Source organism: Rousettus aegyptiacus, unplaced genomic scaffold (assembly GCF_014176215.1).
Source record: "Rousettus aegyptiacus isolate mRouAeg1 unplaced genomic scaffold, mRouAeg1.p scaffold_m13_p_12, whole genome shotgun sequence".
Taxonomy (NCBI): Eukaryota; Metazoa; Chordata; class Mammalia; order Chiroptera; family Pteropodidae; genus Rousettus; species Rousettus aegyptiacus.
In genome coordinates, this window is record NW_023416287.1 from 16,183,894 (window position 1) to 16,208,267 (window position 24,374).

The 24,374-nt window shown below is 52.6% G+C and overlaps 2 protein-coding genes across 2 annotated transcripts in view; one reads left to right on the top strand and one right to left on the bottom strand.

The window, feature by feature from the left end:
- Positions 1-11,635, top strand: part of TTI1 (TELO2 interacting protein 1) — a 72,790-nt gene extending 61,155 nt beyond the window's left edge. Inside the window, exon 9 of the mRNA XM_036229425.1 lies at positions 11,542-11,635. Within this exon, the coding sequence (XP_036085318.1) occupies positions 11,542-11,578 (37 nt within the window). The 3' untranslated portion in view covers positions 11,579-11,635. The remainder of the gene's footprint in view (positions 1-11,541) is intronic.
- VSTM2L (V-set and transmembrane domain containing 2 like) overlaps positions 645-24,374 on the bottom strand; it is a 33,421-nt gene continuing 9,691 nt past the window's right edge. The window contains exons 2-4 of the mRNA XM_016148288.2: positions 12,731-12,900; positions 11,139-11,189; positions 645-2,091 (exon numbers count right to left, since the gene is read on the bottom strand). Of these exons, the coding sequence (XP_016003774.2) occupies positions 1,819-2,091; positions 11,139-11,189; positions 12,731-12,900 (494 nt within the window). The 3' untranslated portion in view covers positions 645-1,818. The remainder of the gene's footprint in view (positions 2,092-11,138; positions 11,190-12,730; positions 12,901-24,374) is intronic.

Here is a 24,374-nt window from a genome sequence, read left to right on the forward strand (position 1 = left end):
AGTTGATAAGTTGTAAGATCTCCATGCAATGGAATATTATACAGCAATAAAATGGACAAATTACAGACACACGCGATAACATGAATGAATCTCACAAATACAGTGGTGCATAAAAGAATAGAGATGGCTGATTCCACGTATACAAAATTCAAAAAGATAGACAAAACTCAACTATATCGCTTAAGATGACATACACAGAGGTAGTAAAACTATAAAAAGCACATTAAGAATATGATGACCTTCAAAGTCAGGATGGTGGTTACCTCCAGCAGGGAGGAGAGGGGGCTATGATCAGAAAGACACATGGGCTGGACTTGGGGTTCTGTTCTGGGATGCTATTTGGTCAGTGGTGGCTCACCCTTACTTGCTTTATAATTTATTCACAAAACAGTGTAGGCACGTTTTAGGCACTCTTCTGTGTATGTGATTACCTCAAAATCTAAGAATAATTCAAATGCCTTGGGCTGGAAAAATGCTGGGGTTTTATTTTTTATTTTTTACCCTCTCCCTGTGGCCGCACCAGCTCTTGCTCTGTGCTCGAAGGGCAGAAAGCAGAAGTGAGACTATGCTGAGTGAGGCCTGGGTGGGGGCTGGCCACCTCCCCCTCCCCTGCCACACTGATTCCAGACAAGGCTCCCCCAGAAAGACGCTGCCCAGAGTTTTTTTTTTTTAAACCGCTTTATTCAGGTCGGCTGGTAGTCACAAATTGGATCATGTATACAGGGTTACCCACATACCCCTGGGAGAAGCCCTCAGCCTCTCCCACATCCCTCACTCCATTGCTGAGAGGTGGCTAGAGGTTTGAGCCAGTTCTGAGAGGCTGTTGGACTCAATAGAAATATTTACAAATCACCAGGGGTGGGTGTCCCCCTGATCAGTAATTGTGAGGGCACTGGTCCTGGGGCCCCTTGGCTCCCAACAGCCCCAGGTCCTTGGGTGGGCTTGGGATGGACCCCAAAAGGGGGCTGGGAAGTTGGGAGCTGGCAGAGGTGGGCTCCTGGGAGAACCTCAAAGACCCTCAGAAGGGTCCTGCTGGTGCGAATCTCTGCGTGGGACCGTGTGGTGAGAGGGGAAAGGCTCTTCTGCTGACTTGTTATGTGAAGAAGCAGGTTCCTGGTCTCTCCGCTCCCCAACCCGGCCGCCTCCCTGGAGGGTGGGACAGGGAGCTGTTTCTTAGGGATAAGGAGGCTGGACATGAATGACCCACCAGGAGGCAGTGCTGCATCTCTCTCTCTCCCTCCCAGGGCCCCTGTGAGTGACGCTGCAATTGGGCCCCAGCCCAGAGCAAGGCAACCCCGGGGGGCTTTCGCCCCATCTCTTCGCCAGGGGAGAGGCCCTAGCTCTGCTCAGAAGATTCAAGTCCACATTTGGGGAGGGATCACAGCCCACACCCCCAGGTCCAAGAGGGGGATGGTGGGAAAGAGGGAGAGGAAGGCTGGGAGGCCCCGGCAAGGGACAGGATTGGGGGACAAGCAAGCAAAGCAAAACACTGGACTCCACTGAAGCTGGTGACAAAAGGCGGCAGCCCGGCCCCAGCATGGTGCCCTGCCCAAGTGTTGGGGGCAGTTGGCCCCTTGGTGCCCGAGGCCACCTCCTCTGAGCCAGGTCACCGCAAGGGACTGAAAAGGAAGGGCTGGGTGGGGCTTACATGCTGAGCAAAGGGGCGGTGAGTGGAGGGCCGACGTAGTGGCCACAGGCAGTCTTGGGGATGGGGAGGCGGCTGGACTCAGGCAGTCTGGTCTCCAGCGGTCCAGCAGCTCCTCATGCACTCTGTACAGCCGTAGGGGCGCGGGGCGGGCAGGCGGGATGGGCATCAGTCTAGAGGCTGCAGGCCTCCTCGTCCACGGAGCGCTTCCGCAGCTCCTTGCCAGGCTTGGGGGGCGGCGGGGCGGGTGCAGCAGGCGGGGCTTCAGGCAGGTGCAGAACCGAGTTCTCTCCCGGCTGCACCCGCAGGTAGGCCTTGACCTTGTGGTGCCGGGCCTTGCCGTCGCTGAAGTCGATGACGCGGCACTCATAGGTGCCTTCATCTGTAGGCTTCACCCGGGACAGGCGCAGCTTGTGGGAAATGTTACTGCCCACCACCTTGACCACCTGGGGGCGACAGAGAGACTGTGTGACCTGGCCATAGGGTAGCAGAGGGAAGATACTGTCATCCAGGGAGCCCACGCCTAGGGTGGGACCCCACAGACACCCCCACGAAGGCACTTAGACTTAAATAGCAAAAAAGTAGAAGCAACTTAAATGTCCATCAATAGAACAATAAATAGGCAGAAATCAGTCCATTCAATGGAATACTACACAGCAGTTAAAAAGATAAGCTAAGAGCCAGGCACATTACAGCTCAATGACATGCAGGAAATGAAAACTCATTGCAGAACCCTTACAGTGTGATGTCATTTCTGTAAATAAACACATAAAAACACTCTATCCTGGTTTGGGGCACTCGTGTGTATCGAAGTTTAAAACAGACGGGAGGGAACACGGGCCGCATAGCAGTGGTTGTCTTGGGAATGGAGCCTCAGGGAGGGCCGTGGATCTGGGACAGACTGCAAGTGAGTTCTTAGCTTAGTCCAAAATGTTTTATTTCTTTAAACAAAATAAAGGCTGATTACAAATGTATCAGGATTTTAGTAACTGTTAACCACATTTGGGGGAGGAAGTGTCTAAAAGTTGTTTTTGTAATGAGAGCAAGGCGGGGACCTTTCTCACCCTTCTAGAGTGAGCCCTTGTGGCCCTAGCTTGTCAGAGTGCACCCGACGGGGTTAACCACTACTCTGCCTTCTGTCACTATAGATTAAGTTCAGCCAGTTCTTGAATTCTTTCATGTGCAGCTTCTTTTGCACAACATGATATCAAGATTCTCCATGTTGTTGCATATCTTGGTTCATTCTTTTTCATTGCTGTATAGTATTCCATTGTCTGAACACACCGCAATGTTTATCTAGCTGTCCGTTGATGGACATTTGGGTAAATCTGCCATGAGCATAAAGCTACTGTGAGTTTGTTGGTTTTTTTTTTTTCAATTAAAAGAGAAAAGGCAGTTGGACAGTTATATAAGCTATATCACTGGGAAAGGTGGATGAAGGGTACAGTGGACTCTATGATCTATTTTTATAACTTTCTATGAGTCTACGATTAAAAAAAAAAGTTTTTTAAAAAAGGAGGGGAGAATTGGGCCTGTGGGTAGTTGGGCCTATGGGAGGTGGGCAGTGGTAGGAGGGGGCTTCCATTCTTCCCTGGCCCCTTCTTACTTAGAGCCTTCTTACTGCCCTGGCCCACCTCCTGCAGACCCCACCCTGCCTAGACAGAACAGCAGAGATGGGTCTTCGACTGCCGGGTAGTGACCCCCTCCTCAACGATCTTACTGCTGCCACAGCCCAGGGTCGCCAGGCCTGGGCTGAAGCTGAGAGAGCTCCAGCCCTGATCCCTACTGGTCCATCTCCTCTGAAGGGTAGAAGAGACGACAAGCTGGCCTGTTCTTGCCAAGCCCCAGCTCCTGAGTAGGGGAGCCGCTGCTCATCACCCTGACAGTGAGGAGGCCAGGATAAGAAGGACAGTCCCTGAGGGAGTCCATTTGCTCCGTAGAGTTCCTTCAGATCCTGTGCTGGGCACTCACACACGTGACTTCAAATTGTCTCACTCATCTGCTCTGGCCCCTCTGGCCCCTTCCCATCTCCCCCGCAAATGCCAAGCTCTTTCTGACCTCAGGGCCTTTGCACACACTGGTCTTGCTGCCTGGGTGCCGTGCCTCATCTCTGTTCACCTGCTTGACTCCCATTCATCCTCAAACATCACCTCTTCCAAGAAGCCTTTGATCGTGACTCCCTGTTTACTTTCTTCAAAGTAGTTGTCACAATTTGAGAACCATGTAGTTGATTTGTCTGCTGACTTGGTTTTTGTTTCTCTCTCTGGTTAAGCTCTAAACTCCAAGAGGGTAGGAATAGCTATTTTGTTCATCTTAGTGACTATTATAGGGGCTGGAACCCTATAAATAATGACGACAACAACAACAACAACAACAACAACAACAACAATAATAATAATTTGTTGAATGAATGGACTCACTGTAGCTCCTTCTTTCTCCAAATGAAGTGTTAGCCAGATATCATGCTTTCTAAGTTTAGGTCACATACACATTTATACCCACTTTACAGATGGTGAAACCAAGGCTCTGGAAGAAGTAACTTTCCCACAGATACTGAGTCAGGGAGTGGCAGAGCTAGGAACTGAACCCAGGCCTGACTCCATGCACTCGAACCCTCCAAATGGTGTGACAGGCCCACAGAGGGTGGCCTGGAGCTGGCAGGGCCACAGGGGGTTGGGGGAGGGCAGTCTTAGGCTCCGGAAGGGAGGAGGGTAAGTGGGTAGCAGCAGTGAGCCTGGCCCATCTCCCGTTATTCTGAGCTTTTCTGGCTGGTCACCATCCCCCACGAAGCAATAAAACACGGGTTTATGGTTCAGCAGTAGGCACAAGATGGGACACTGGCAGAACTTCCCAAAAGCAAGCGGCGGGAAACGCTTCCAGCGGCCCCTCTTGGTGTGGGGACCAGGTGTCTCTTCCCAGTGCTGGGACTGGGCCCAGCTGGAGGCTGTCAGCCCTACTGATTCCATCACCTTTGACCAAGGGCATAGAGAGGTCCTGTGGCCCTGCCATGCTCTCAGGGAGTTAGGGGATGCTGTCGCAAATGCACAGCGGGGAGCGAATTACTCCAACATCTGTTTCCCTCACAGATATTAATTATCCTTCATTTGTCAACCCTACAAGGCGCTAATGGAGTAATAATGTGAAGCGCTGGGAACAGCCGCTCCTAGGGAGGGAGCATCAAGCGCGGCCCACCCCTCTGCCCACCCTCGCCCACCCCCAGACAGGAAGCTTGGGCCTGGACCTGCTCCCCGCACCCCAGCAGTCAGCTGCCTCCCACCCTGTCGCCCCTCTGCCAGCAAACACGTTGTCTGCAGAAGCTCTTCCCCCCGGAGAGGAGGAGGGGAACAGGAGCACTGCAGGGGGTCCTGGAGGCTGGGCTCCGGCCCTGACAAGTCACCCAGACGCTGGCCTCAGTTTTCTTGGGCTAGATCATCCATTCATTTGACACACAGTTAGCTGGGTACTGGGGATACAGCTGTGAACCAGCTGGACCCCAACCATGCGCCCACAGGCTCACGGTCACGTGGAGACACAGACCTCACACCTATAATCCAGCACTTCAGTGAGCTAGTTTCCAACAAGACAAAGGGGGTGGACCGTGTCAGATACTGCTCCCTCCCAGCCCTGTGGTCCGTGCCTTTAAGCACCGTCTGGAGAAGGCAAATACAAAAACAATAACAACAGTAATAGTAGGGCTGGTAGCTACCGTTTATGGAGTGCTTCATCACTAAAATGATGATGTGCTAAAGCTTCCTCCATTGTATTTAAACCTCACAATAACCCTGTAATGTAGGCACTGCTAGATACCCTTGTGTGGGTCAAGGAACTGAGGCTCAGAGACGTGAAGTGATTTTTGTTCAAGCCCCCCAGCTGTGACAGAAACCAGGCCTTAAACACATGTCTGCGTAGCTTGTGATGACCAGGAAACCTCAGGTCTGTCTCTCTACCCCATCCCACCACAACCCAGGCCCCCTAACCTTCCATGCTTTAGGGCAGTGGTCCCCAACCTTTTTGGCACATGGGACCGGTGCTTCTGTGAGAATCTAATGCCTGATGATCTGAGGTGGAGCTGAGGTGGTGATGTTGGCACTGGGGAGCAGCTGCAGATACACATGAAGCTTCACTCACTAGTCTGCCATTCACCTCCTGCTGTGTGGCCTGGTTCCTAACAGACCCCAGACCGGTACGGGTCCATGGCCTGGGGGTTGGGGACCCCGGTTTTAGGGAAGCCCAGCCCCTCCCAGAGACGTAGCCTGTGGGAGGGGGTCTGTCTTCCTGCTCCAGGTTCTCAGAGGTGGTAAAAGCAGCCTGTTGGATTTCATCATTCACAAACTGGGCAGAAAATCCTGTGGCCCAGACCTTCAACTAGACTGACGAGGCCAGGAGCAGAAGAGACCCCCACAGGGCAGCCTGGCTGTAAATCATAATCACCTCGGCACAGGCATCGACAGGCCCTAGTGGTGCAATTAAGCACCTAATTACGCTGAAAGAAACAAGGCAAGTCCACGCCATGCCCAAGCTCAGCGTCCTCCCTGCTCGCCGGGGGGCACAGGCCTTTCCGGGCACGGCAGGGGCCCCTGGGCCATCAGGCGGGCAAGTCGAGATCTTTCTCCAGAGCCGTGCCAGGAAGAATGGGCAGTGCCAATCTACCTCCCTGGTGCCAGACTTTCCCTACATATGGCCTCATGGTTGAGGCCTGAGAATGATGTGGTGGCCCCGGGAAGGTGCTGGGGGGAAGGAACAGGGGTCGGGGGGTCCCCGCCCCAGGCTGGGCCTTGCTCTGAGCTCTGCCACTCCCACGGCTTCACCAGCAACACCCAGCTGAGCCACTCCACTAGCCTGTGGGCATGTTTAGAACCCAACTCAGGATCTCCCCAGATCTGGGCCCCAGAAAGCTTCACCCACTCCAGCCGGACCCTCCTGTCATCATCCCCGCTGCTCCTGCCACACACCGAATCCATCTCCGAATCCCATTGATCCTCCCTCTAAACATTGCTGGGTCCCCTCCTCTTCTGTCCAGAATCCAGACCCCCATGAACTGGCCAGAGCAAGGTCCCAGCTTCTCTCATCTGGATCATCACCCCAGCCTCCTCCCAGGTCTCCCTAAAGCTATTCTGGCCCCTTCCAATCTATTCTCCCATGATAGCTAGACAGATCTTTTCAAATGCCCCCAACTTAGAGCCCTTCCTTCTCCTCCCTGAAGTGGCTGCCAGGAGTAGGGGTGCTCTGAGGTCTCATCCTCACTTCCCCTAGGCCACACCAGCCTTCGACATGCATACTGAGAGAAGTTCCCTACTGCTAGGAAACTCACTTATACGTTAGTGCTCACTTCAAGTAGCACTTCCTCCAGGAAGCCCTCCAGACCCCTCAGGTTAGGGTAAGTCCTCTGTTATGGGCTGACACCCAGGCAGCTCTTCTCATTTTGATGGTCACACTTGTCATTTTATTTTCTATCACATGTGATTATTGGGTTATCATCCATCACACATGAACCGGGAGCATCCTGAGGGCAGGGACTGGGTGTACGTGACCTCGGCCATCACAGAGGCATCGTCACAGCCCCTGACCACAGGCCAGCTGCTGCTCTATGGATATTTCAAAAGATACCCAGGATGCATGATTTTGACCCAGCATGAGACTCACCTCTCTTGCAGACTTCAGGACTTAATACCCTATGTATATTGTGAACTACTACAGGAATTTCAAGAAAAGATAGGAACGTCTATAGCAGAAAACCCTGACCCACCACTTGGCCTGGCAATCATTTGGGAAGGATGCAGGCCTCGTGGGCTGCCAGCGGTCTCCACCCCCATCCCCACCCATCTGGTATCCACATGTGCACCACACCTGGGGCACAGGCAGGCAGGGCAGGAGGGGCTTGACCTGAAAGGCCACTTCCTCTGATGAACCATTTATGGAGATGGAGGGGGAGGGGTTAGGGACAGAAGCCTCTTCAGCTTTACCTGGCTTTTAGGGCTTGACTGAAAGAGGAGTGGGGGTTAGGATGAGTGGGCCAGAGCACCGAACCACACGCACACGGGGACCCAGGCTGCCCATGGCTGAAACAAGTTACATGAAGTGAATCTACAGCACGAACAACTTCAGTGAGACCAAAGGACAGATTAAGGTGGGTGAGCTCCCTGGGAAAGAAGGTGTGTGTGGAGAACTTCACCTCTTCTTAAAATTAGGAAGTTGGAGATGATCTCTACTTGCAAAACTGGCTAAGGAGAAATTAACTTAAATTCTAACATTTAAATTAGAACAAAAGAAAAACGTTCAGAATTTGAAAATGGCCACTAAGCAAAAGAATTTGCCCGAACCACAGGGCTGAGTCTTTGATGGTGGAATCCTCGGCATGTACAAGCTACCAGGAGAGATGTTCTTAAGGCCAGGGGTCCTTCCCCAGGCCCCAAGCCAAATGAGATAATTGATGTAAAGTGCTCATCATGGTTCCTGACACTCAATCAATGTTAGCTGCATTATTATTATTATTATTATTATTATTATTATTATTATTATATCACAGGTGCCTATCCGCCCACATAAATGATCTTTCTATAACTCCCTACAAAACTCTGAGCTCTCTTCACCCCCGACCATTTCCTGCAGAGAAGCAGGGCCTCCTTTCACGGCTCCAGCCCCTCCACATGCTGGGAATAGGAGTCTTGAGATTTGCAAATGATTCTCGTTAAGTTTCCATTCTAGTAGCCATCGTCATTCACATGGCCGAATTCATAGGACTTTACAGTTTCCAGAGTGCTTCTGTATAGGTGTCAGACACAATAGTGAGAGAGGAAGGAAAGGTGCAGGGAGGCGGCAGAGCTGGGGCCAGGCCTCGGCTCCTGAGACTCTCAGAGCTGAGGCCAGTGTGTCCTCACAGTCCCAACTGGGCTCAGCACAGCCTCTCTGAACCCACCTAGGGTTGCCATGGCGGCCCCCAGAGCCCATCATGGAGCCCTGTCCCCACCGGCCCCTGGAAGCTGACTGTACTTCCTCCCCTGGGACTCCAAGGCCACCCAGCAGGTGGACTACACTTTGGCTGCCATGGTGTTTCCCCAAAATTAAATTAGTTGAAAATCAGGAGCTATTCCATCAAAATTGGGATTTTCAGAAGACACAGGACTATTGGGCCGGAATTTCTGCCCTGCTCAGCTGGCCCTTGCAAAACAGGGCCCGGGTTCCCCAGGTCCCACGGCCCCACAGCAGCCCCCTTCACCCCATCATTTCACATGTGCAACATGTGACGCATGACATGATGGTGTGTCTGCGTGTCGAGATCTGTCTGGGTTTACACCCCTATTGTCCTGGGCATTGTATGTGTGTGTATGGCAGTCATTTGATAATTTTTTACTGGGCACCTACTATGTGCCAGGCACAGTGCTAGACTCTGGAAACGTATGTGAATCAGGTAGGCACAGTTCCAGCCCCACTGTCTCCAGGGGGACAGATGTGAAACAAGTAGTCACAGGAATGGATAATTAGAGATGGAAATGCAGCCAGCAGGGAGAAGTAAGCATGCTGGCTGAGTCACAAGATTGAGGGAGGCTTTCTGAGCTCGGGGCTGAAGGAAGAGAGAGAACAGTTTCCTGGGCAGAGGGACTGGCCTGTGCGAAGGCGGAAAGGCAGCCAGGATTGGGAGCTGAAGGGGAGCTCGGTTAAGCAAGATGAGGCAGCCCAGAGGGCGAGCGGAGAGCACAGAGCCTTGAAGGTGACAGAAAAGTTTCAGCTTCTCCTAGACTGCAAGAAGCCACGAAGGGTATCTGCTTAAAAGTGTCAGCCAACTCCACGTCCCTGTGTTTAAGAACAGTCACGTGAGTGATGCTGTCTGCAGGAGGAGCTGGGTTTATGACTGTGAGTTCCCTAACTGAACCCCGGGAGCCCCACCTGGTGCAAAAATCGCAGCAGCTGAGGGTGGGGGAGTGATTGCACAGCCACATTGAACACATTTATTTTATTTAACTAATAAGCATCTTTACATTCCGCTCACGTGCGGCCCAGCAGCCTTGAATTCTAATCCCCTAAATCAATTAGATTATTCTCTCCTTTGCCTGAGATGCTCCTTAAACCCCAAACAAAATCATAGAGGAGAGAGAGTTGTGATGAACGAAGTGTAAAAATATACACAGAGATCTCTACCTGCCTGGGCTTAACTGGTAGGTATTTGGGCAAGAAACAGGGCACTACATATGGATGTGCCCTTTGCCGAGAGGATGAGGATGAGGGGTGGCAGGGTAGAGAAGGGGTGGACCAGCAGCCACCATAAACTGGAAATGGCTCAAATTTCCAGATCCTAACTCCAAAAGGCCCCAGGGCAGACAACACAAATGATGCTGTGAAGGCCCAGTTCTCACATCTGCCCATCTCTTGCCTGAGGGTCTGCAGGAGCCTCTTCCCTGGCCTCCCCGCCTCTCCTCTGCCACCTCCAATGCCTGGCACGGCACCCCCATGCCTCCCACTGCCTACTCTACACTGTGACTTCTGCTGTGGCCCCTCTGTGCATCTGTGTCTAATTGGTCTCAGGGTCATGAGCTCCCCGAATCCTTGAAAAGTTGTGGAAGCAGCAGGAAAGAGTGAACTTGGAGGCCACTCAAAACATACACATCCATACCCCTGCAGGCACCTGCATTTTCTGAGTATGTTGCTAGTGGACTTCTAGCTTCCTACCAGGCTGACTTCATGTCCCATGCACAATACAGCCTGGTCCCATGGCCACATGTGTCCCCAGGCCGGTCCCCTCTACTAAGTCCCTTTTGCCTCCTTTCTCAATCCTGTCTGCCTCTTCCAGGTCCCTCTTCATATGCCCTTCCTCCACACAAACTGTTACTCCGTGAGCCCCTCGGGTCCCCTACATCACTGGGCTCCAGCATAGCCAGGAGACAGAGCTCGAGGCAGCTCAGCCACACCATGACACCAAGTCTTTGACCCCTCCAAGGCTGCGTTGCCCCACCTGTAAAATGGGTGAATGCTTTCCCTTTCCTCCAGGGGTGTAGCAATGATAAAATGAGACAATGCGTAGGAAGTTCCCAGCCAGTCCCGAAATCCTTTGGCCATAGTTCCCCCGCCTGCCTCACCTCCGGGAGCCAGATGACCCAAGTGACCGTGAGATGCTGCAGCTGTCAGTCATGATGGGCTAAAAAAAAAAGCTGGCTCAGTCTCATTAGACCCTGTTGGTCCCCAAATAAAAAATGCTGCTGAGACAGGCACGAAGCATCAGGGACGCACACAGCCTTGCCTCCCGACAGGAGAGAATGTGTCTTCTTCCTCCCTGTCATTTTTTTTTTTGTGCCTGTCATTCAATGAACTTGAAAAATCTCTGACTTTTAAAAAACAGAGCAGAGCCATTTTTTTCCCTTCTGTTTTTCTTCTCCATCTTTTCCCCCAAGCTTCCTGCTGAACTGAACCAAAAAAAAAAAAAAAAAAATTTTTTTTTTTTTTTTAAATTACAGCTGTGTCCTCCATTAGAGCCTTGCGAGAAGTCATTATCAAAACTCACACTTATTTTGGTCGCGTCCTTCCCTGCGTCTTCCTGCTGAGATGCTTTTAGCTGTTGGATGTGGGAGGGGTGGAGAAAGCAGAGACAAGGCATTAGCACCACTGGGTGGGAATGTGGACGATTCTAGCTACGGCAGGTGACTCTCTGGGGAGCCCAGAGTCTGGAGTTGGGGGTCCCTTTGCCCTGCGTCCTCTCAGGAGGTGGGGGTGAGTCGGAGCAAGGGAAGATAAAGGAGGTGCCTATATAATAGACGGCGTGTGTGCTCTGCATTTAGATACACGGGCATTTGGAGATATATAAGGGGGATTAGGGTAGACGGGCAAAAACGCGAGTCTGCTTGGTATGACCGTAGGAGCGTCTGTCTGTACACTTGTGCCTAGCTGTGAATGTGTTATATTTTCAGGTGCGTCACACACGTGAGTGTTCGCAGCAGATACTGACGAAGCCCGGCCCACATGCTGTTCCCCGCAAGCTGACCCCGGAGGCGTCCAACTGCAAAGGCCAGCAACTCTGCCTAACGGATCTCCCTGACCACTAGAGTCCTCTAAGCCTGTGTGTTGAGCTGCTGGCACTCCTGGGAGCAAGGCAGAACATGTTAGAGGCTGCTTCCTGAACATGCGGGAACGTGTGAGCACGCCCGCGTGTGTGTAAATATAATGTGTTCATATATAAATGGGTGGGCACATATGTGTGCGTTTGCATGTTATTTGTGTATACGCAAGTGTGAGAATGAAAGTGTCTCCGTTTGGGTTTCCCGAGAAGCAGACCTTGAGACAAAGTTTCAAGTGCAAGTAGTATATCTGGGAGGCGATCCCAGGAAACATCAGTAGCCGAGTGAGTGAGGGAAACAAAAAAGGGAAGGAAGTCAACGATGGGTGTGTGATCAAGCCCTCATCCCAGCTGAGGGCCGGGGGGCTGGGGACTTGATCCTCCAGCTCCTGCCGGTTACTGGTGCAGTGCTCCTCCGGCCTGTCTTGCTGGCCAGCGGGCTCCATTGTCCACAGAAAACCCCTGGGCAGAGTCACGGGGGTTGGCAGTTGTCAGTGGAGCTGGTGGCAGGGGACAGACAGTGCTCCAGCATGTGGGCAGGGACACCCAACGGCATCTGTTCCAGTGGTGAGCACACGAGTGTGTCTATGTGTAGTGGCAAATTCGCGTGCAGTGACTGGGCTGCAGGCGTGTGCTGCGCATGCGTGGAAGGGTATGCGTGCATGTTCGTGACTGAACTCGGCTGTCCCATGTCTGTAACTCGGAGAAGTGATAAAAAGTGAGTCAGAAGACTCTTCTCGCCCCAGAACCTGGAACCAGCTTCTGTCCTTCTGGCCCCAGCTTCCCCACCTGGACCTGAAAGGAACTCTGCGCTCCTTGGAGGGGCCTTCTTATTGTGTCCATCCCAAGTGCTCAGCCTAGCTCTGCCTCCTGCCCTGAAAACAAGCCTCCTTTTCAGGGAGAAGGAAGGGAGACAGCTGGGTGCCGCAGAGGACAAACATACTGGAGCCCGTACCCCTCAGAAGAGATGAGGGGCAGAGAGACGCCCCTACCAGGGGTCGGGAATCTCCCAGCCCAACTCGGAGTCTCCCCAGGGGTGGTACCTGGTTCGCGGCCCACGCCTGCTTGTCGGTCCAGTCCCTGTGGCTCCGCACGTACCACCACTGGATCTCCAGGGAGTAGGAGGGCGAGCCGCTGCCGCGGAAGGAGCAGGCCATCTCCACGTCCTCGCCTGTCCGTGCCGTCATGTCGTGGGGCGTCTCTGTGAACAGGGCTGTGCAAACAAGAGGGAGCGGGGAGGAACAGCCAGGGCTCAGGAAATGGCAGGGCCAGCAGGGGTGGGGCTGGTGGGTCGGGAGAGGCGGACAGAGCGGAAGTAGCCAGGCCTGCAGGTGGGAATGGCCTGGTTTCAGGTGGGGCACCTGGAGAAGCTCTGCCAGGCTGGGCAGAGGGGCATGCGGCAGCAGCTGGCAAGACACAGGAAGGAAGGAGTAGGCCCAAGGCCCCCAATGCCCCATTCAGGCTGGGCCCCGATCCTGGAGCCTGCGGGCGCTGTGGGAGACTCTGCAGGGGAGTGAGGGATCGGAGGAGGGCTGGGTTGCAAAATGTGAGCGAAGAGGCCAGAAGGCCAGAAAGGAAGCTGTCATTCCTGTTAATTCTTCCAGATTTCTCCAATTGCTTCCACCCTGATTCTCTCCCGGGCTATTCCCAGCCCCTGTGCACAGTGATCAGTGCTTTCTTTGCAAAACCAAATGAGACTTGGCCACCCCAGCTCAGAACCTTCCCCTGGCTCCCCACTGCTCAGAGGAGAAAGGCCACAAGGTTGGGAGCAGGATCAGATCCCACTCGCCTTGCTGTCCTGTGAACATGCCTCCTTCCACCTCACTCTTGCTCTGACTGTTCCCAATGCCTGGATGCTGTTCCCTTGGCCCCTCTTTGCTCTGCAAGTCCCTCAGAGCTCAGCTCACAGTTGGATCCTCAGAGAAGCCATCCTTGACCCCATGAACCTGTGCATGTTTCCCCCACCCCTGCTCCCACCCAGTGCAGTCACGGGCACGTATCTGTTCCCTGCAGGCACTGACCATCGAAGCTCCATGGGAACAGGGATCGGAGCTCCCCACGGCTACATGGCTCCCAGCGCCTAGTAGGTAGATGCTCCGTGTGTGCCCAACAGGTGGGGCCATCCTCCACCCTCTCAGGGCCCCAAGGTGCAATGGCAGCCACAGCCGCCTCTTGTTCCCCGCGGGGCCCAACTCCCCCACCAAATCCCAGGACGGGCGGTTCCCCAGACCCAGCAAGAGCCCACCCCGCCAGCCACCCCTTCCACTCTGCCAGGCAAAAGAGGAAACAAAGCCCCGCTTTGTACGGCCCACTGTCCCTCTCCACCATATGTTCTGTCTCTCATCTCTCCAAACAAATATTGTCCTGGGATGTAATTAGAATTCTTCCCTCTTCTCAGGAGAGATTATCTTGCCTTGGAAACATGCCCGGCAGTGCAGGTCACCCAGGAATGTTGCATCTGTCTGTACCCCCACCCCGGCCCCACCTTGCTACAGCAGCCCGCAAGGCGCCCCACCCAGTGAGGCAGAAAAATGAGTGGAAGGGCGGGCGGAGATGGGTTTCTTTGGGTAGGGGCTCTATCAGGGTGACCTGGGAAGGAACGGGACCTCCATCCACCCTCACTCAGCCTTCCCCTGCCCACAGGCTGCCCCAAACTAACTGCAAACTCTGGCCCTGGTCTGCCAGCTCTTTTTGCCGATGCAGAAAGCAAGGCTCAGCGAGGGCAGTCAGTGTATGGCCCGGGGCTGCTCAGTAGCCAGGAGTCAGCCTGGCCAGGCCCTCTCAACCCCAAAGAGCCTTGTGGGGGACCCCAGCACAGAGTTGCCTCTCCCCGCAAACCCCACTAAGGGTCATTAGAGGGCATCGTCCAACAGAAACAGAATGCCAGCCACACATGTGAGGCACATAGAATTTTCAAGTTTCTAGTAGCCACATTTTAAAAAGTTTTTAAAAAAGATTTTTTTTTAAGCAGGAGAAACGAGTTTTAATAACGTATTTTATTAACCCAAGATATCCAAAACTTATTTCAATAATAAAAATTATTACTGAGATCTTTTTTGCACCAAGTCTTGGAAATACAAGTGTATTTTTACACGATTATGACACGTCTCAGTTTAGACTAGCCACACTCCCGGTGCTCAGTGGCCCATACGGGGGTTATCCCGGCAGGTGAAGGCTCAGCAGCAGGCTCAGCTCCCCTCCCTTCCCTGGGTCCTCATTGCTCAAAGGAGGCAGCCAAAGCCCACCGCTGGGAAGTGACCCTTCCAAGGCTATGCGGCAGAATCTGGATTTGAACCCAGGCCTGTTTGGCTCCCAAGGCTATGCTCTTTCTAGAGAATTCAAACTCTTTTCGATTGTAGAGCTTCCTTTTAAAAGAACAGTCAAAAACGGTCAATCTTATAGGGTCCTTTGGGGCAGGATGGGGAGTCTCTTATTCTGAGTGCAAAGGCCTGGGGAGGCACAGAGGAGACATTTCACCTAGCTTAATGCAATCAGGGAAGCCTTCCCAGAAGAGGTGTGGCCTAGTGGGGCAGGTAGTCCTGAGCCAAGAGTAGGAAGGGGCTTTAGGTGGGAAGATGGAGAGAGTCTAACTCTAAGAACTCATGCAGCCAGGTGAGTTGGCTGTGGGTGTGGCCTCTAGCAATCTCTCCAAAAGTGGGCTCTGGTCCCAGGGTCTCTCTGATCCCCTCCGACTGACCCTGCCAGGAGCTGCCTAGGTTGAGGAGAGGGCTCAGGATCCCATTGGCTCCAACCTCGGTAGTGAAGGAGGCAGTGTGTCTACAGGACAAGTGGGGAAACTGAGGCTCTGGGCATTTGATGGCATGGCTGAGTCTCCCTGTTTACAGGCAGTAACATGAAGGCACCGCCCCAAGGACCCCCCACCACTGCCACTCAGGGATAAGCCGTGTAGGCAGATAAGCACTGGAAGCATATGATTGGGAGCCAGGGAGCCTGTTTCTGCCAGCAGACTTGCTGTGTGACCTTGGGAGAATCTCTTCTCCTCTCTGAGCCTCAATTTGCTCTTATGTACAATGGGGATTAGAACTCATGGTCTGAGAGGCCCACAAGCTCAGACAATCTGAGGGAGAAAGTAATATATATCTTAAGGGCAGTGCTTTGAGCACTAGGAAGGGAGGAGTCACTTCTACTGGGGTAGGAAGAGGTGGCATGTCAGCCAGGCCTGGAAGGATGGCTGGCAAAGACAAGGAGAAGGAGTGCTGTGAGCCAAGGCAGAGAGAGGGGACATATGGAGGGCCTTGTTTTCTTCTTTCTTTTTTAATCCACATTGTTAATTAAGCATCTACCGCATGTCTAGCACTATGCACACACTATCTCTAATACTCTTTAATCCACTCACTCCCATTTGACAGATGAGAAAAAATGAGGCTCAGAAAGATGACAGGACTCATCCAAGATTCACACAGAGCTGGGTTTTGAACCTACGTCTGATCAGCAGTTATTATTAAAACCCAGAGTCCATCAGTCCCCATCAGAATCTGGTCTGAATTAGCAGGTAAAGTTCAGCCACCATGCTCTGCATTTCTGCATTCCACTTGTATACCTCCAGGGACAGGGAACTCAGTTGCTCCTACTCCCACCGGAAGGAGCAGCTCTAAGTGGCAAGATGTTCTTGCTCCCTCTTCTAACTCTGTGAGTGAAGACCCGCATCCGCACCAGAAACTGGGAAGTGATCCATCCTAATTTTGATGATGATGGTGCAATAAACTAAGAACTATCGAGTACGTGCATTCTGCCAGGTACTATGCCAAGCCCTTTAATATACATTTTCTCATGCTCCCACCGTCATGCCGTGGAGTACATGTGATTGTTATGGAACTCGTTTTTCAGATGGGAAAGCTGAGGCTCAGAGAGGTTCAACAACTTGTCCGAGGCCACAGAGTAAGTAGGTAGTTACATTTGCATCTGGTGCCAGAGGACTCAAGAGTGGGAGCCGGTGACTTTTAAACCTTGCTCCCTTGCTCCCGCAGCGCCTCTTCCCCATCCCTCAGCCCTACCTCATTCCTCAATCTCTATGTTAGACCCCCACCCAGACCCCTAATCTCCATGTTAGCCTCCCTCCTGAGTCTGGGACATAAAATCGATCTCTCCTCTTTGACTTCTTCCTGTGTCCCTGAGCCCTCCCTCCCTCCCTGCCAGGTAACTCCTCACAGCCAGTCCCTGGGGAGGCTGGTATAATTATAGATTTTTGAGAAGAATGCAATTGTGTTCTCCAGCCCCAGGGCCCGAGTAAGGCTGGGCTCACTGGGAAGACAATTAAAACTGGTATCCACAAATTAAGATTCTGCAGGAGGAGAAAGGGGCTTGATTGAATTCACTATCTTCTTCCTTTCTGCTTTTAATTGGGGGAACGATGTATTAATTAACCCCAGACCCAGTTATCAGAGCCTCATCTGTAGGAAACGGCTTGTGGCCCTGGCCTGAGTCCCTGGGTTTGGCTTCTGGGAAAGGCAAGGAGTGACCTAAAAGATCTTGGCCACCTTTACAAGCAGGGCCCTGACCGACTTTCTAACCTTCCAGCCCTGGTTCAGTACAAACATCTAGGGCTTTGCTTTCAAGCCTAGGTTCAAATCCTAGCTGTGTGACCCAGACAAGCCCCTCTACCTCTCTGAGCCTCAGTTCCTTTATCTGAAGAGAGAGAGAGAGAGAGAGAGAGAGAGAGAGAGAGAGAGAGAGAGAGAGAGAGAGAGAGAGAGAGAGAGAGAGAATGAGAGGATACAAGGGAGATACAAGGCAATATATATATACCTCATGGCTGGCACACGGTAGGTGCTCAACAAACATGACTCCCTTCTCTCACCTTCTAGTTCAAAATTCTATCTTCTCCAGAAAGATTTTTAAAGACACTTCTTTGTAACTTCATTCGATTAGGCAGTTGACACACGCCCGGAGCCCATGACATCTCATCCATCCATCCTGTCTCTCTCTGCTTCCTCATTTGCTCCCGACAGCACACACGCCCAAGCAGCCGGTGGGACTCACACAGGGCTTGCTTGTCCACTGAAGACCGTCTCAGACCAGCTCCAAGTCCTTCTGTCTCCGAGCTCAGATTCCCCACCCCAGACTCTCTGATCCAGCCCCAAATCTCCTTTCTCCCTCGATACAGCCCTCTCTGCCGTTCCAATCTCCAAATCTCTGATTTGAGGCTGCTTCCTCCAGGAAGCCTGCAGGACCTGTACCCAGCCAACTCATCAATCTTTGCTGAAATGGGTGCAGGGCTCCCCTTAGGGACTGGTGACAGGGATAGCTCCTAGTCAGGGGAACCAAAGTGGAGCTGGAGCTGGGAAAGGCAAAGGGGTCAGAGCAGTGAGAACCAGGGTGGCCTTGCAGGCCCCTTGGTTAACCCCTCAGCCCTGGCCCTCCTTGGCGAACCCTGATGGTGTCTGAGTCCTCTCACTGCCTCACTAGAGTGTGTTAGATGACAGATATGAAGGTGTCTGTATTTTCCTCCAGCCTGGAAGCTCCCGCAGGGCAAGGCTCCTACATTGCCCCCCATAGAACAGGCATGTAGGAGGTGCTATTAGGCCTGTGCTGAATAAATGAATGAATAAAGTAAGAAAGGACGGTTATAAAAAAAAGAACCAGACAATTTAAGTTTAGAAACTGTAAGAAAAAAACAACAAAAAAGACATTATTCATTCATTCATTTATCCAGTCATTCATTCACACAACATTTATTGTGCACGTTAAGTGCCAGATTGGAGTTTTTGGGGGGACTGCACCCACAAGAGAAGGGACGGGGATGGACATATGGACACTGGCAATCAGGGAGGTCCTGAGTCAGGCCCCAGCAGGACAGCCCTCTCCCCAGCTCCTCCTTCTGGCCCTCATGAATACTGGCACCCAGGCCCAGCCTGGCCCATATGGGCCCAGCTGAAGGAATGCCTAGCCAAACTGACATGCAAGCTGGCAGCTTCTTGAGAAGGCCCATAAAATTATCATGTGAAATGCAACCAAGAATAAAACAGGATAATAAATAAATGCTGTAAGTGCCAGGAAGGGCGGGGGCTGCTTCGCAAGCAGCAACCTCAACCCCTAACCTTGAGGCCCATGGACCAGCCCCATCGGCCCTATGGGATCGTCTTTCTGATTGGAGGTTCACAATGAGCCCGAAAGTTGATGTGCCTGAGCCCACAAAATCCTCATAGCGACCCCAAGGAGCAGGGATCATTGTGCCTGTATTACAGGTGGAGAATCTAAGGCTCAGAGAACCTGGGGGCCGTCAGGGCTAGTCCTCCGCTCTGGTGTTGAAGGAAGGAAACCCTACCTATGTGGTAGGCACTGTACACTTCATCCTCACAAAGACTTGATGAGGTAGTACTATTCCTCGACAGCCCCATTTCACAGAAGGAAGTACGGAAGCTCAGAGGAGAGGTGTTGGTGCCTGTGGTCACACAGCATAAATGAACAAAGTCAGGCTTCAATCCCAAGGCTGACCATAAAGTTCCCCAACCAAAACCTGGGTCCTCTCTAAGCTCCTGCTCCCCTTTCAGTGTTAAAAAGTGTGGCTCTGGGAGCCATTTCCAGAGAGCCTGCTCTGTGCCCCGCTTGGCTGGGTGCTGGGGATGCAAGGGTGGGTGGCACGGGGTCAGGAAGGCCCGCGGCCTCCACAACTCTCAGCTGGGGGGCAGGGCAGGGAGAAAGGACTGCAGAGAGGGGTTTAATGAAGCCCTGCCTCACCTGTGGATCTCATCGCACTTCCCAAATCATATGTAAAATGTCCATTACAGGAGAACCTAGAGAAACGGGGTGCAAAAGCCCATGGGGGCTGAGAAGGCTGGCTGCATAGAGGGAGCCCGGCAGGCAACAGCCAGAGCCCCCTCCTCCCCAAGGGTAAATGCAGGGCGACTGCTCAGGGGTGGGCCCAGGGGAGGCCCCCAGGGTTCTCTTGGTTTCCCCCTGGGCAGCCCCTGGCTTCTGGCAGACCGCCTGTAGCAAGAGGGATCAAGGTGTGGGTGGATGAAAGGTCATTTCATCTAGGAGTAGCCGAGTTTTTCTCTTTTCAACAAGTGGAGAGAAAAGCTTAAGAAGTTGTAGTGTGCTTAGTGGGCACATGCTGGCCTTGACATGCAGAAAGAATAAGAGAGATCAGCCGTCACAGACCCCTATTCTGGGCCAGGCTCTGCTGGGCTTCCCAAGATGCCTGGACCAGGCACTGGTCCTCAAAGGACCCACAGTCCACAGGAGAGACACACAGACCAGTGACTGTCATATGGACCAGGAACAGCTGAGACTGAGCCTGAATCACCATGTACAGTTGTTCACATAGCCGTGCAAGGTGCCTGTGCTAGGAGAGTAAAAGGCAGGCCTATGCATGCCTGGGGAGTCAGGGAAGGCTTCTAGGAGGAGGGGGCATGCTTGAACTTGAAGGCTAAGTGGGATTTGCACAGTCAGGGGGAGCTCAGAACAGTAAAGGGTACACCAAAGAGAGAGTTTTCGAAGTCCAACCTTTTGGGGACAACCTTCACCGTTTCTGCAGGATCCCTGTACCACCTGTACTATAATTTACTTGATATTTATTTTCAAACATCTTTCCCTTTTTACGTAAAAAAAATTCAGCTTAAAAGGAGACTTTTATTACTGTCATAAATGGAAAATCGGCATCACTTGCCATAAATAGAGGGTAACTGTAAAAATAAACACTATCAAAACCAACAGCGTTCGTAAATTCTAACCAGGGAAGGTTGCTTGCTGAAGGCTACAAGCCTCAATCTCCATTTTCTCTCATTAACGAGGGACACTGGCAAGAGTTAGGGCATTAAATTCAGAGCAGCACCAAGCAGAGACTTTTTTCTTGATGAAAAGGGGCTTGGGATGCAGGTCTTGCTAAAAGGTGGGTGGCCACCTTCACCACCATCACCAGTTCTGGTTTCCTTGGCCACTGGCCCAATCTCACCTCCAAGATCTGGCCTGTGCTGCCCATAAAAGCCTTACCCACCAATCACCTACCAGAATCCTACCAATTCTTCCAGTCCAACCGATGGTGCCACATCCTGCCTGATTCAGTGTAAGGTTTCCTGTGCCTGGCATGTGGTGAGGACTAACACTGGTTTCAGGAGCAAGGAGGTCCAAACGTGTGCTCGTGGAATACACGAACAAAGAAAGGAATGAAAGACTCCCTTATGGTCTGTGCTGCACAAACTGGGGAAGAAACATCCCGAGGCATTGATGTCCCTCCCCAAAATGGGGAAAGAACATCATTTCTGTCTTAAAACAAACATGAATATATTAGGGAATAGAATACAGAATTTATGAATTTTTGAAAGAAATAGGAGACATCAAAGAAATGTTGGCCCTCGTGGGGAGCTGTTTGCTTCTTGCATGGGGTGAAACCCCCCAAGTCAAGGGCCTCCTGTCCCATGCAGTCCAAGGCCTTGTCCACCTCTGCAGCTTCAGGGTCCTTGGACCATGCTCTGTGCACAAGAGTGTTGACATGTGAGCTAAAGGGGGAAGGGGCCGTGAAGAAGGGGCAGGACTGGGAGGAGGGGCAGCCTGGATTTACAGGTAAGGATGCAAGTTGCAGCTCTACCCTGGCTTGCTGTGTGGCTTCGTGTGAGTTGCTTTACTTCTCTGAGCTTTGGTTCCCACATGCCATGGCTTAAAGGCTTACTCTGAGGATTAAATGAATTAATGCAGGAGAAGAGCCTGTTTCAGGGTGCAGAACACAGTGGAGCCTCAAAACATGCTGCTACTTGATGGTACGCAGTCCCTAGTGAGTTTTAGACACACACGAGCACATTCACCCAGGCGGGGTCCCTGCCAAGCCCCAGCCAATTAGGAAGGGGCGGGGGGTGCCCCAGCCAATAAAAATTAAAATAGCTAGCATTTTTGAGCATTTACTATTTGCTAAGTGCCTGGTGACACTGTCCCTCAGTTTCCTCATCTGTACAATGGGGACAATAGTAACACCTACCCGAAAGGGTTGTTGTTAGGGTTAAATGCGTTGACATTTCTAAAGCGGAGTGCCTGGCACACGGTATGTACTACAGAGGTGTCTCCTTTGTGTTTGGTCAGTTTTAATCGAAGTGAAATTCACATAACATATAATTCACCATTTTAGAGTGAACGAATCAGTGGCATTTAGTGCATTCACAATGCTGTGCAACCACTGCCTCTACCTAGCCCCAAAGCATTTTCGACACCCCAACAGGAAACCCTGTTCTCACCAAGCAGTCACTTCCCGGCCCCTGGCAACCACCAGGTCCGCCTCCGGTCTCTGTGGGTTTGCCTCCGCTGGACATTTCACATAAATGGAATCATATAATCTGTGGTCTTTCGGGACTGGCTTTTTTCACTTAGCATATTTTCAGGGTTCATCCACATTGTAGCACAAATCGGATTTCATTCCTTTTAGAGAGGTGTTTATTTAATAAAATAAAATATTTCACCAAACCCCCAAAACAACCTGGGGAGTAACCACTATCATTCTCCTCTTCTTCCAGATGGGGAAACTGAGGCGCAGAGAGGGTGGAGACTTGCCCAGGTCCCCTGCCTGGCAACCCTAGCAGCCGGGAGGGCAGTGCTGGGGCTGAGGCTGGGGGCAGGATGCCTCCCAAGGCCAGCAGCACACATTGAGGGAGACAGCAGCAGAATTACAGATCTGGGGAGATTTAAGGAAAGCGAAAACATTCTGGCACTTGCAGGAGTGTGGGAGTTGAGCAGGTTTCCCCAGTGGAATTCCCGCCTCCTCTTCCCACACTCCTGGGCCACAGGGAGTGACAGGGTTTGGGAGGGAGCGAGGCAAGTATGGGGATGTGCAGGGAGTCAGAGACAGGGTAGGGACCAGGGTGGGGGAGCCGAGGATGGGAGAAAGCAACCAGGAATTGCTCTGCATCTTCACTGGCACACCCTGCAAAGCCCACGGAGAAAGGCCATGGCACCAATGGCTAGTGAGGCTCAGAGTGGAGTGGGGGCCAGAATTTGAACCCAAGACTGTCTTGACCCCAAAGTCAAGGCATGTACGCATCCCGGTTGCCTGCCCGGAGGCAGAGAGGGGTGAATGCAGGAAGTGAAAGGAGGTTGCATCAGCCACAAGGATGAGTGGGTGCCCCAGAACCCCAGAAAGGAGCATCCCCAGATCCAGTGAGAAGGAGAAAGAAAATTGAGAGATGTGGGGAGGCACCCGGGGGGCTGCGGGCCATGGAGAACAGAGTAGAAGGGGAGAAGCGGAGATGAGGGCATCTAAAAACCAGGAGCAGAGACTAAGAGGAGGGGAGAAACTGAGACGGACCCCAGGGATGCTCCAGATCACAGGTGGTCGCCCAGCAGGCAGGGGCAGAGAGCAGAGTGGTCCCGCCACCCCTCCCCCACAGGACCTGGCCTGGATTGAACCCGGCCTCCCAATCCCTGGCCCCACCATTTGGGGAACCCAAGGTTGCAGCAGTAAATAAGTGGGTTCTGGACTGACCGGAATTTGAACCTCACCTGCACTGCTTTGGAGTGGGCTAATCTCTGAGCCTCAGTTTCCTCATCTTTAAAATGGGACTCAACACGATCATACATACCTGCCAATGACTGGCACACGGCGGGTCCCGTGGAGCATTATCACGATGGAGATGAATCGGGCTGCTAGCCATACTGTCTCCCCAGGTGGTCTTGCTCCAGTTATTCCCTCTCCAAGGCTCCCGCCTCCCTTTTCCAGGCTAGCCTGGCCTGGCCTTTTCAAACACCAGGAGTATTCTAGAACCAGAGAATCCCTAGCTGAAGGGGTTCTGCCCCTTCCCAGGGCCTTTGCATTTCCTGTTCCCTCGTCTCAGGAGAGGGTGTAATAGAAAGCAACAGAGCCAGGATGTGGCTTGGGCACCCAGCACCTAGCTGAGGTCTCTGGGGGGAGGCATAAGGAGACCCGCTGGTGAGTCTCAGGGCCCTTGCCCCAGAGGCCTTCCCATCAGCCGACAGCCAGCCCGCCCTCCCCTCCCTCTCCTCTGCCTGCCCAAGACCATTAGTGCTGCTTTGTTTTGAGCACTATTTCCACTACCATGTGCTCTGGCCGCCGCTGGGCCTCCATTAGGGACCCTTTCCCGGGGCCGATGACAGCCAGCAAACAGCTCCCCAGCGAGCTAGCCCGTAATTGCTGCCGCCTCCGAGGCAGGAAATAATTTTTTTAAAACCTCACAAAGCAAAACAGACACCCTGCCGACTGCTCTCGCCTTCCTCACTCTCAGCCGGGAACCAAGCCCAAAGGTTCTAAGAAAAGGGGGTTCAGTCAAGACCCCCAACCCCAAGAGACACCCTTAACATGCCAGGCTGGGGGAAAACAAAGTTTGGGCTCTGCTCCCTTGCACTGAATTAGGGGTGAGGTCCCTGGCCCACTATACCTCACTAAGCCTCGGTTTTCTCCTCTATAAGATGGGCATGTTGATGGGTGCCTGGGGTGCCTGCTGGGGTGATCGTGAAGGGGCTCTGACAGGAGGTCATGGGCCTCTCTGAGGAGCCACATGAAGCATGAAGGAGAGAGCCAGAGGGCAGGAGAGGTGGGAAGAAAGGCTGCCGGGAGGAGGCAGTTGCTTGGGAGAAAGGAGCTTGGTGTGTCCAAGAGCTAGAAAGGAAGCCTGTGCACTTATACACACACACGTGCACGTGCACACTCACACACGCCTACGTTTTCCATCATCCCCTGGACACTGAAGTCAGCCCCAGCATCTTCTGAGCCCATAAGCTCAGACTCTT